The sequence below is a fragment of the Bactrocera oleae genome, chromosome 4 (assembly GCF_042242935.1).
Source record: "Bactrocera oleae isolate idBacOlea1 chromosome 4, idBacOlea1, whole genome shotgun sequence".
NCBI lineage: Eukaryota > Metazoa > Arthropoda > Insecta > Diptera > Tephritidae > Bactrocera > Bactrocera oleae.
In genome coordinates, this window is record NC_091538.1 from 8,225,937 (window position 1) to 8,238,246 (window position 12,310).

General features: G+C 33.0%; 1 protein-coding gene across 1 annotated transcript; it reads right to left on the reverse strand.

Moving 5' to 3' along the window:
* Positions 1-3,858: 3,858 nt before the first annotated feature.
* On the reverse strand, positions 3,859-12,182 carry LOC106614151 (sodium-dependent nutrient amino acid transporter 1). The gene is made up of 11 exons (XM_036374881.2): positions 11,998-12,182; positions 7,794-7,988; positions 7,429-7,729; positions 6,608-6,836; positions 6,437-6,552; positions 6,211-6,365; positions 6,039-6,142; positions 4,989-5,218; positions 4,650-4,886; positions 4,295-4,566; positions 3,859-4,233 (listed from the first exon to the last, which is right to left on the reverse strand). The coding sequence occupies exons 2-11, from the start codon at positions 7,893-7,895 to the stop codon at positions 4,087-4,089; spliced, it is 1,893 nt and encodes a 630-aa protein (XP_036230774.1). The 5' UTR covers positions 7,896-7,988; positions 11,998-12,182; the 3' UTR covers positions 3,859-4,086.
* Between the last annotated feature and the right edge of the window lie 128 nt (positions 12,183-12,310).

Genomic DNA, 12,310 nt, shown 5'->3' on the forward strand with positions numbered 1-12,310 from the left:
CGAAATGCATCAGAGACATTAAATTTTACATCCAGGATGGTACAAAAGGGCTTTATAGGAGCCGGTGTCAAAATTGGACGCTGGGACGTGACACCGCCCACTTCTAGTTGAAATCACATATCTCGGGGCCTGCTTGACCGATTTCAACTAAATTTGGTGCATAAAATTCCTCTAATATTCCTATGTTACAGTGCAAAAGTAGATTTACAATGAATGTACAAAATGAAGGAAATCGGACCACAACCACGCCTACTCTCCACATAACATAATTTTAAATTCCATCTGATACGTTCACTTTCCAGTGTACAATTAAAGAGCCAATCAATGTATCCGGCTAAAATTTGTCCGAATAATGCCTTTAAAATATGCCACCTTATGAGCAAAAATTGTCTAAATCGAACTAGAACTGTCCAAGCTTCCGAATATGTGGACCACAGTATCTATAGTTGATTTGTTACAGAAAATATCGGTCAATGTGTGAGATATATAATTGCAATTCAGAGATAATCTTTTTCTGATGATAGGAGGTCTGTATGTCCAAAATGGTTTGAATCGAGTCTATACTTCCCTGAGCCCCCATATACCAAATGTAAAGATTTTCGAAGTTCCGGGCGACTTTATACCGTATTTATCGGCCAATATGTGAGTTATTTCAATAAAAATGAGAGAGCGTGTTCTCTAATAACAGTGTATCTTTTTGCCTTAAATGAAAAAACTCCGCTTAAAAATTGACCTAGCCCCTATATAACTAATATCAGAATTTTCGAACATCCGGCTGACTTAACTCCATATAGATTAGTGATGATATGTGAGGTAACTTAATCCCACCCAAGTAGCATTTTATTTGTACTTGGCATCTTAATAGTATGTCGTATTGGCAAAAATAGATAAAATCGCGTCAATACTACCCCCAACTCACATATACTATATTTAATGATTTTTGTTTTTCTAACAAATTTTATGGCGAATATGTCATTCAGTGTGTAAGTTGTATACTTAAATACTTGAAAATATGTTCTCTAAAATACTTGAGCAATGTTAAAATTAATGCAATCAGTCAATTTTTCTACCCCTAACATACCCCATATATTCGTATGATATGATTTCCGTCTTTCGACCTGACTTTAAGCCGTTCAGGTTGATCAAAATGTTATATCTTATGAAATTAAATGACAAGTTTTCTTAAAAATATGTGGTTTAGCGCTGAATTAGAATGTAATTAGTTTACACCTTGGTCTAAATCTTATATCCCTAATATAATTAATTCCGATTCTCTGGTTAACGTTTTCCACATCAACTCAATCTATTAGCGTTAGCCGCTTCGGTTGAGTTGATATCACATGTATTTCGTTTGATGATGTTTTTACTATAATTTTAGTAATAATACTAACTAAAATACCATATAGCTAATCTAAGGCAAGAAGATACCAAATTTCATAGTAATTTACTCACAATTTCTTGGAATAATGGAGGTTTAATTCTTATGCAACATTTTTTAATATAAAGTTTTGCCGACACCTGAAGGCATTTGATTCTTGCCAGTTGCAAGAGTATAAAATGTTCAGTTACAGTTAGGTTGGTTTGTGGAAAATTTAGTGTAATTTGTCATCGACGAAAATAATGGCAATTTAAACTAATTATGCATATAATAATAAACAAAAATTTTTTATTACATCGGTCGTTGCTTCTTTCGTTTTACGGTGAAATGTTAAAACTAAAGAAAATCGTTCGGAGATGATATCAAAATTTGGTGTGCTCTATTAACATTAAGTGTGAAAAATTTCAAAGGTGAGAGGGACAAGTTATATTCAGGAACGATTTAAAAGGAGTTGTGAAATCAGTTTTAAAGGGAGAAAGGATAAAAGATGAGAATCTCGATAAGAAAGGAAGATTCTATTTTTCCTTGTATATCATAGAAAACTCAAACAAAAGCACAGATTAAAATAAAAAGTTAAAAAGAATAGTAATAAGAAAATATTTTTTTGAATTATTATTAAGTAAAGGATTAAAAAACCAATCTACATATATCAAAAACTAAATAAATAAGTTTGAAAAAAAAAAACAAAAAGAAGATAAAAATTTATAAGTAATTTTCAAAAACTGAATTTTCGAACACTAACGCTAAACACTTGTTTTAGATAAAACTGCAACAACAAACCAACTTTGATTCGCTTGTTTAATAAATTTTGAAATCCAAAATGATTATTACATAATAAGGTAGAACATTTAAGCAAATCAGTATGCAATAAGTTTATTAGAAACAAAATAAAAATTAATAAATAAACAACAGTAGCAATAAATAGCTTTAAATTAATAAATCAATAAATACTTGCTAAATCAAAAATGCTGTGATAAACAAAACAAAAATCAATTACGCAATAAATGCGAGCAAAAGTGCTACACTCAGTGAAAAACCATTAAGCTGCAATTAAATTTAAAAAAATTAAAATTATATTTAAGCAATTTTAAATACGAGATTAATAATAAAAGGTAAATAAAAACAATAAAATATCGCTTTAAATTTTATAACTAAAAGTTACAAATGTAGTAGTTCAAAGATAGCAGTAAGAAATGAAAATTGCGAAAACATAAAAATGAAATAAACAAAAAATCCAACAATTTAAAAAGTCGAAATATTCAAAAAAAAGTAAAAAAAGTAGGAAAAATATTAAATAATAAATTATTAGAACCACATTTTAAAATTATTAGCTGAATTAATACAATCAATACAATATCATGCTAAGATGTAGTATTTTTAGTTTTATATATATATTTTTTTTTTGTTGGGAACCACTGATTTTTGATTTGGTATTTAAAACGGCTTTACTTTTAATTTGCTTTCGCTTATTTGATGCTGAAATTAAGTAGTTTTAATTTAAAAAAAAAATTTTTTAGTTGGGAATCACTGGTTTTTATACCCTGTACAGGGTATATTAAGTTTGCCACGAAGTTTGTAACACCCAGAAGCAAACGTCAGAGACCCTATAAGATATATACATAAATGATCAGCATGATGAGCTGAAATGATTTGGCCATGTCCGTCTGTCCATCTGTCTGTATATATACATACAAACTGAACAATCAGAATCAAGCGCTTTTATGGAAACCTCTTTCAGTTGACATGGTATATACACGAAATTTGGCATGGTTTATTATTTAAGAAATTGTATAGATCGGATGACTATAGCATATAGCTGTCATAATAACTGAATGATCGGAGTAAGGCTGCCATACTAACTGACCGATCAAAATTTAGCTAAAGATCTTTTTATAACCTTTTATACTTCAACAAACGTCCCTGTAAATGGTATTATAGTTTCGGTGCAGCCGAAGTTAATATTTGGTCTTGATTTTTGGATTTTTTTACTTTTCGCTTTAATTTTTGAGGTTATCTGCATTAAAAGCTGCAAAGGTTTGGCATAGATTTACATAAAAAAATCAAAATAATAAAAATTTATTATAATATTATATTAGAAAAACAATTTATACATACATTTTGTGAAGAGTGGAAATATATATAAATAACGTTATTTAAAATATAAATTTTCGAAAATTCGTGCCTCGCTCCTTTCGCTAGAAGTAAAAACAAAATCATATCAAAGAATTAGTTAAAAAAATAAAAATTAAAAAAATAAAACGAAAATAAACACTATAAAAATCAATTTACTACTTGCCACTACTGCACCGCCTGCCTAAACTAGCTATGTAAGTCAGTCACGTGGAATTTCTGAAAAAAAAGTAGCGAAAGCACTCTTCCTCTTCCAATTCTCTCTCTCTCATGCGACATTATGCAGTAGCTAACAAACTAAACAATTAACGGTAATATGAATTATAAAAATATATATCAAATACACAATATTTACAAAATTTTAGAGTAACTAAGTACTTTCTTTATTATAAATATAAAAACCTTAAAACAGCGAAATCAATAATAAAACAAAGCTAAAACCAACTAGGAAAGTAAATTTAAAGCTAAAACATATTTTTGTAATTTTTGCGCTCGAGAAACGCTGTGTAAGTATATACATACATAAGTAGGTAGTTAAGCAGGCGCTTTAAGTACTTAATGCTGAATTTCACTTAAAATTAACCGAAAATATTGTCATATATTCGCGTTGTCCAACTATCATCCGGTATTTGCTGTGAATGCTTCATAAATAGTAAATACTTCTCGTATTTGTCTGGTGACGCCGGACCCCAATTGGATTCGGGTTGTATGGCTTGACGGAATTTCTGTATGAAAAAATATATATATGACTATATTGCTTATATACAACGCTCTACTAGTACCCACCTCCTTTAGCGTACCACCCGGCTGCTGGTAAACTGTATATAATGCCCAAAAAGGCAATTGACCGACACCAATGAACCACAAGAGCCAAGCGATATTCATGATATAGTCTGGATAGGCGACGTCTTTATACACGAGCGGTTTGTAGGTAACCAACGTGTAGACAAGCACAAGAAACATGAGACCAGGCGTGAAAATGGCCCAGCAGATGCGCCAATATATACCAGTTTTGAGATCACACATAAATTCAATATCCTTGCAAAAGCGTTTGACGCCTGGTAGTGGTGAGAGCGGAATACATATGAAAATCTCTCACATATACGAACAAAAAATATAAATACATAAATCGGCTACTTACCATAAATCCACGATATAGTCACAATCTCTCCAATAGCCAAAAATAATGCTATAAATGAGCAGCCGAAGAAATCGATTAAGTTGAGTAGAAACTGTCCGCCCGGTGTCGTATAGATGAGTCCGCATAGGAAACTGCATATTGAAAAGCCGATAGTTATCACCCATTGTGGTAGATGTTTGAAACGATCTTTGAATACCGTTATCACGCAGGAAGACATGCCTATATTGCTGCCAATGCCTAGTGGGAGGAGAGAGAAAATCTGAGTTATACACAACCGCTACGTCTATTAATCTGTTTATATATCTATTTATTTCTCTTTACTTCTTTTCTATTACTTACCTAACACGAACAACATGAAGAAGAAGAGCACGGAAAATAATTGTGGTAACAATTTAAATTTCGCTATAGCTTCCGGATATGAGATGAAGGCCAAGCCAGCGCCACCCTTCACCACCTTCGATATATCTTTGGTATTCGTTTCCAGCGCTAGATTACCGAGTATACCGAAGATGACACAACCAGCGAGTATTGAGGTGCAGGAATCTATTGTGGTCACGATTATGACGTCTCTATGGTGGTAAAAAATTGAAGAGATTTTAATAAATATCATGTGCAGATTTTTAAGTCAAGAATTATCTAATTATCATTTATTTGTCTGAGAGTAGATAATTATCAGAATAACTTATGGAGATACACCATTTTCTCGTAACCTCGTGAGCCCTTTCGATATCCCGCCTGACAGGAATGTGTTATTTGGTTTGTAGAACTCCCTTATAATATAAGGGTTAAGTGTAAGGAAATATCTATGAACTTTATTTTGTCGATATCGGATACGGTTCGACAGAACTCGGATCGCTTTTTGAAATATTCCGTACAAAATTCAATGATGAACGCCTTATAGTTATAGGGGTATAATGCTCAACTTAGTTCTACCGGTAAGAGATAGAGAAAGTCGATAAGGCTCTCTAAGATACGGGTACAGTCATTGAGGGCCGATTAGAGCCAAAAAGAGTTCAAAACTTAAAATTCGCTTATTTCTTGAGATATACCCACAAATATGTGGAGAATCTCGGTCAAACAAGTTACATGGATGTTACTAATTATATAAATTCATATGGCAGGGCTTCGAAACAAATGAAACAAAATTTTGACTAAACTGACAACAAAGCAATGACAAAAGGTTCGAAACGTCTTTGAACTGCCATTCTACGATCCTGTCATAATAAAGCAGTTCAAGATTTTGCCTTACAAACTTAAGTTAAGTCATCGTCCCTGGCTCAAGACAACTGTGATAAAATATCTTAACATTACGGGTAAAACCGAACTTATATTCAAAGAGAGTACTCAAATCAGAGTATCATCAAACTCTATAAAACGAACGCTACTCACTTATGCACCCGCTTATGAAAGTTATTGAACGAGGCATACATAATCAATGTGCCAAAGCAGATCGCTAGCGAGAAGAACATTTGTGTGATCGCGGCGTACCAAACCTGTTAGAAGAAATACGAAATTCATAAATATGACGAAATGATGAATAATGCTAAATCTTGATACCAACATCAGCATTTAGCAGCTGATCCCATTGCGGTTTTAAGAAATAAACTATACCATCCCAGGCGCCGGGCAAGGTTAAAGCACGTCCAAGCAAAATAAATAGTATGACATAAGGAAATAAAGCCAGAAAATACGAAGCTTTACCGGAACTGTGAATACCTTGAAGAAAAGTGAAATAGTTGTCATACTATTATATAATAGTATAATTATTATACGTTACTGGATCTTACCCTTAATCAGCGTTATCGCAATCAACACCCACACAAGAAATAAGTAGATCACCAAATCACGATTCGGTGCGCCGATGCCATCTTCGATATTGTCCTTCTCGCGCAGCGCCACCTTGCTGTTGGTAGGAATTATGTAACTCTCTGTATGCAAAGAAATCAATTGCAACTCACGTGAAATACAATTCGGCTGAAGAGATGAGCATTCCCTCTGTAGCATTGTCATTGGCGCTGGAATTGTAGCTTGTAATTGATACACAATTATCTCCCCATTCCGGTAGACATGTTGCCCAGGGTAGTATTTCGGCGAATGAAGCAAGTAAGTATTTGATAGTTAGTGCCATAATGGCGGCGTAGTAAGTAGTTGCCAATGCAGTTGCATAAACTTGACCATACGCGATGCCTGAGGATTCGAATTCATTAATAATCTACTTCATGGATATGTTATTATTCTAGTGCTCGGAAGTCTAAATTACTCGTATACGTAATTTTATTTGTACTGAAAATTACTGATATGTAAGAGAATTGATATGGAAGAGTCTCTCAGAATTACCGTATACTTAATGCATGGGCATGATATGGAAAAGCTTATACTAAGAGCTTCATCAAGAAGCTTAGAAGAGATTTAAGCCATGAACTTATACGAAGATACACATGAAAAAAATAACCTGGAGCTGTTCTCCCATTATAATTCAAATAGTAGCGATTAACTCTTACTTTTGGTAACTACTGGTGCGACTAAGAGACATCAAATAAACGAAACCAATCAAGGAGACGCTAAAATGTCTCTAGATTTTTATAGAAAATTATAAAGAGTAAGAAGACACCGTTGTCGAGTAGAACCATATGCAGAAAGCAAGAGCAAGATTTAAGGATACAGGAAAATCCTTTAATCTGGAAAGTTCTTAAGAGTTTCTCAAAAAAAAATAGTAAATATGTCTTGTAACCAAACACTATTTTAATCAAACCTTTCACTTTCGTCAGTTGCTACTCACCTTTCATAATGGGCGCCATATCGAACACCCCCACTGCACCACGACTGGCGAATTGTCCGATAAGCACCTCCATATAATAGACGGGACGACCGATAAGTAGCAATACAATGACGTAGGGTATAACGAAGGCGCCACCACCATTCGCCAACGCTATGAACGGAAATCGCCACACATTGCCCAGCCCGACAGAGAGTGCAATGCACGAGAAGAGAAACTCTATTTCACGACTCCATTTCTCGCGTTCACCGCCAGCGGCAACATCAGCAATTGGCGTTTCCAAGGCATCGCTGCCAAGATCGATCTGTGAAGAAGAATTCAGAGTTCCATTATGCGAGTCTGTTTTGTTGGCTTAACTAATTACCCACCGTTTCATCGTGCACACAGCATACATTCGGCGCGCATAAGCTATCCATTATGGAAAGCGAGTCCTTTTCGTCCATTTCCGTAAGTCTTTTGGACTTGGACATGTTGGCATTTAATCAAGTGAGTGGGTGGGTGTGTTAATATAAGTAGTGCAACACTGGAGCACGGTGCTAACTAAAAGCGTTCAACACGTGCTGCTAATGTAAAATAGATTAAGAAAAGGAAAATTATTATTGATTAAAGATGCTGTTTGTAGTAAAAAAAACATCAAGGTCAAGAATTGTCATTGAACCGAAACTCATTGCAAAGCACTGATTACGAACAAAAAAAATGATTAAATATGCATTAGGCTATCGACAAAAAAGCTAAATCATTTGCATAGTTACAAGGTAAGCCCCTAAGTATGCATCTTAGTATGTAAGTATGTATGCGCGTGTATGGTTGTACCTATTAATAAAATAGTATGATGCCAATCAAATATCGGCATCAATCAAACATGTGAAAAATATTAGTTTAGTATATATATACATATATATAATGGAAGAAACATATGGTATTAACCCTTGTTTGACTGATAGAAGCTCGTTTGCGCTAACATCGGCAGCAATCAAACGCTACTTAAAAATAATATCAATGCTGCTTTCTTGCGGTGTGTAAACAAAAGGAGCGCTACCAAGTCTCTAGAAGCCTGTCAAAAATCTGGTCAGATAGCAACTAAGTACAAATTATATTTCATCGTATTATCAAACCGACTGAAACCTGTGGCGGTTCGGGTATGCTTTAAATGCTATTATGGGCAATGAAATCTGAGTAATGATGTTCACTTGGTATAATCGCGAAGCAGGTATCCATCGAAGCATAGAAAAACATTTCAGATTTGAGGCACCACCGGAAATGGACAAAAAAATTGAAGGTTACATTAGGTTAGCTTATACTGACTGGCTGTTACGCCACAGATAGATCTGCATACACATATTTTTGATATTCGTCGAAATATGAAGATAACAGGAGAATTAAATATAAATATAAGTAGAAAACATTTTAAAAATATCACCAGAAACTCAACAAAACTTTTCAATAGGCTTACAATTCGCGGAAAAGCCTTCGGTAGAACCAAATAAACCAAATCTCGAAGAAATTTGCGGAAAGCAATGGTGTTATGGTCTAACAGTATGCTACAAGTTACGGTTCAGCTTGAGAAGTCATACGTGAGGTGCTTGCGTGGAAGCAAACAAGTGTCTCGAAAGCGTCTAATGAAGTTAAGGGGAAATAAATCTCATCAGCAACTTGAGCAATCTAACTCGACTAAACTGATATGTATGAATTGGTCTTGACTAGGACATATAAATATTATTCTAGTACTACTCATAGACGGCTTTCTTTTAGCTTTTTCTATTGTCGTTGAGGAAAGAATTAGACCGCAATTTCGAATTTGGATTTTATGAAAATAAATACACAGTGATACCAAAATTACGCAAAATAATCTAGTTCCCCTATACTAAAGTCATACTTAAGTATTAAAGCATTTAATCTGATCACGAGCTGAGAATTAACATACTTACATACAACGCTACCTTAATCAAATTATAAAAAATTATGAAAGGTGAATAAACGCACTCTGGTCAGTCGCAGAACTGGCACATGCAGCTGACAACCGCCTTTAACTTGAAATTTTATCAATAAAGTATAATTTGTATATATTTTCCAGAAAGTGTTTCAAAGTTTAAGGCCGAGAAGACTGTCGCAATAATTGATAACATAAATCATTGTAGTTCATGCACAATTAATACGAAAATTAGGTGATTTCGCTAGTGAAATTTTGGTAAAGAAATTATTTTAAATTTTATTATGTAACTCAACTGATTTAACCTCAGTCATTTTGGGCATTATTTTAAATTTTGTTAATAGATAAAATGTTAATGTTAAAACAGTCAATATTTGAATCCACAATTTTTTGAACTTAGTGCAATCGGCTCCCATTAGTAGCTAAGAGAAAATATATAATTGATCAAATAAGCTGTCCAAACGCCTAAAAATAGACCCAAATCTAGCGATTTTTTGAAAATCCAGTTATATATGAACTTAAGCTGTTATTGTTTATTTCCTCGCTTCCTATAAGTGCTCGGATTTTTTTTGTGTCGCGCAGTGTAGTTCAGTCGACTTTGTTTATTAAATAATATTTATTAAAAAAAAAATTATAATTGGGGAAATCTACTGCGTTTATTCTTAATTAAATATTTGCATATAAATTGAAGTGTGCGAATAATTCCACGATGGCATAGAACGTTTTACAAACGTAAACAAATAATTATTTATATTGTTTCAATATGCCTACAAGCTCTATAAAATAAAATGTTGTGATTAGTTTAATATTTACATGAATTGTAAATATATTTCTATAATTGACTATGGCTAATAAGCTAATAATTGATGTCATTTGTCATGTAACGCGTGCCATTAATTGTTGGAGAAGCTCGGTCTTATCTATCATAGATTTAAAACTCTCCATAAAACAAATAATTTTTAAAACTAATTTTAAATTTTTTGTTTGCTTTCAAGTAACATTGTTTCCCTATTAAATTACTCCCTCATTAAATAAGTTACAATCGTCAAGTCATTTCCGATTCATAAATCCATTTTGCTTTTCTTTGTTGTAAGTCCACTCAGTGAAGTGCCACACTTTAACTGCTCTTTGTACATTATTACTAGAAGAATTTGCCAAATAGTTGGATATTATATAATAATAATTCCCTATATAGCTTCAGTTGATAAAAAATTCTATGTCAAGTTAAGTTCTTTAACCAAAAATGCACAGATATATATTTCTGATTTCCAAAAAAATTATTTCAAAAAATATATATTTATTTTTGTTTAAAAAATGTTAATTGCGTGCAAAAAATATTACTACAAGTATATTATAAATCCTCTTATTGCCTGAACATTTCTTGAACAGAGCTTTCGAATTCAATCTGCATTATCTCAACAGAGGGTTTCGCAGTCGTGAAGTTCTTAACAGAAAATACAGTGTTTCGCGAAATGTTTGTTATTAGCCAAGACCTAAAAACCAGTTTATTTCACATCTAATACTCTGAAGGTGTTTTATCCACTTGCGATTTTTTTTTCCAAATCGTTTGGTTTCGCTTTGTTTTCAGAGTAGTTGAGGAAAATTTTTACAAAACGGCTGAACGGATCGACTTTTATTTTTACACGAACTTCTTAGATATATTTAACAGGTAATGATCGAAGCAAACGGAGTTTTGACGAAAAATTCCGATTTTTTAAGTTACACTAAAGTGTAAATTTTATCACAAGAAAACACCTCTTTCGGAGATCTTCCCGGAAATTGGCGACGAGATCAAAGGAATCCCAAAATTTTGCAAAATTACCAATTATTAAAGTACATAAAATTCTGTATATGTAGATGTCAATAAAAATTCAAAACGATTTTTTCTCACTTGCAAGTGGATATAAGCCCTCAAAACTGTTCAAACGATTTCTTTAAGCACTGAGAAGACAGATAGAGTATCAGAGTAAAGATTATGCATATTACTAAATATTCTAAAATTTCATAAAATTTTCACACTGCGTCCAAATAGAATATAATCTAATAATACGGCTTAGAGTGTTTTACAGATTTCACCACATTTTTGCTCAAATGCTGTTTTTATACTAAAAATATCCGGTGCCAAAAACTTTACGGCGCGTCCATATGGCTTTTATTAGACGCTTTCTGCTATAAAATATATTTGAAAAAAATTTTAAAACTTTGCTTTAAGGTTTATAGAATTTTATCGCAGCCGATTTAAGGCTTCATAATCCAACGTACGGTAGTTACGTATCGCAACGCAACAACAAAAATTTGTGTGTAAGACAATCGTCGAGGACAGCTTAGGATATATACACATATGACGGTACAATTCTTAATATACGCAACTCTTCAAAAATGTTAGAACTTCAGCTGCTCTAGCAGATTTCGAAACAAAACGTTTTATACGGACTTTTATTTTACTATTTTTATAGACTTTTTTATATTTTTATTATATAGTTATTATTTTTTATTATTTATACATTTTTTTTTTTTTTGAATTACCAAAATTTTCTTTAAACTTATTGTTTCTAAAATATATTTATTTTAATTAACGTTTTCGCTCATTTCACACCGAGTTTACTGACTATCCGTTTACCACTACTATTCTAAAACCCTACCGAAAATTGAAAGGACCCTGTTAAGTGTCCTGTCAACACTCTGTACAACCGTAAACGCCGTTCAAAATAATCAAACGTGCATTTGGCTCGTGGTTAGCCTACTCGTATTACAACCGCGCGTATTCAGTTTAAAATAACGACTAAATTGTATACGAAACGATGGTCCAACGAAGTCTACGATCATCTAACAAGCACATTTGCATTTCACAATAGCAGCAGACATGCCTCTGCGATTTTGTAGATATATATATATATGTGTGTGTGTGTGTTGAAGAAAGCACACTTGAAAGCTACTGAACTTTTAAATGAAATC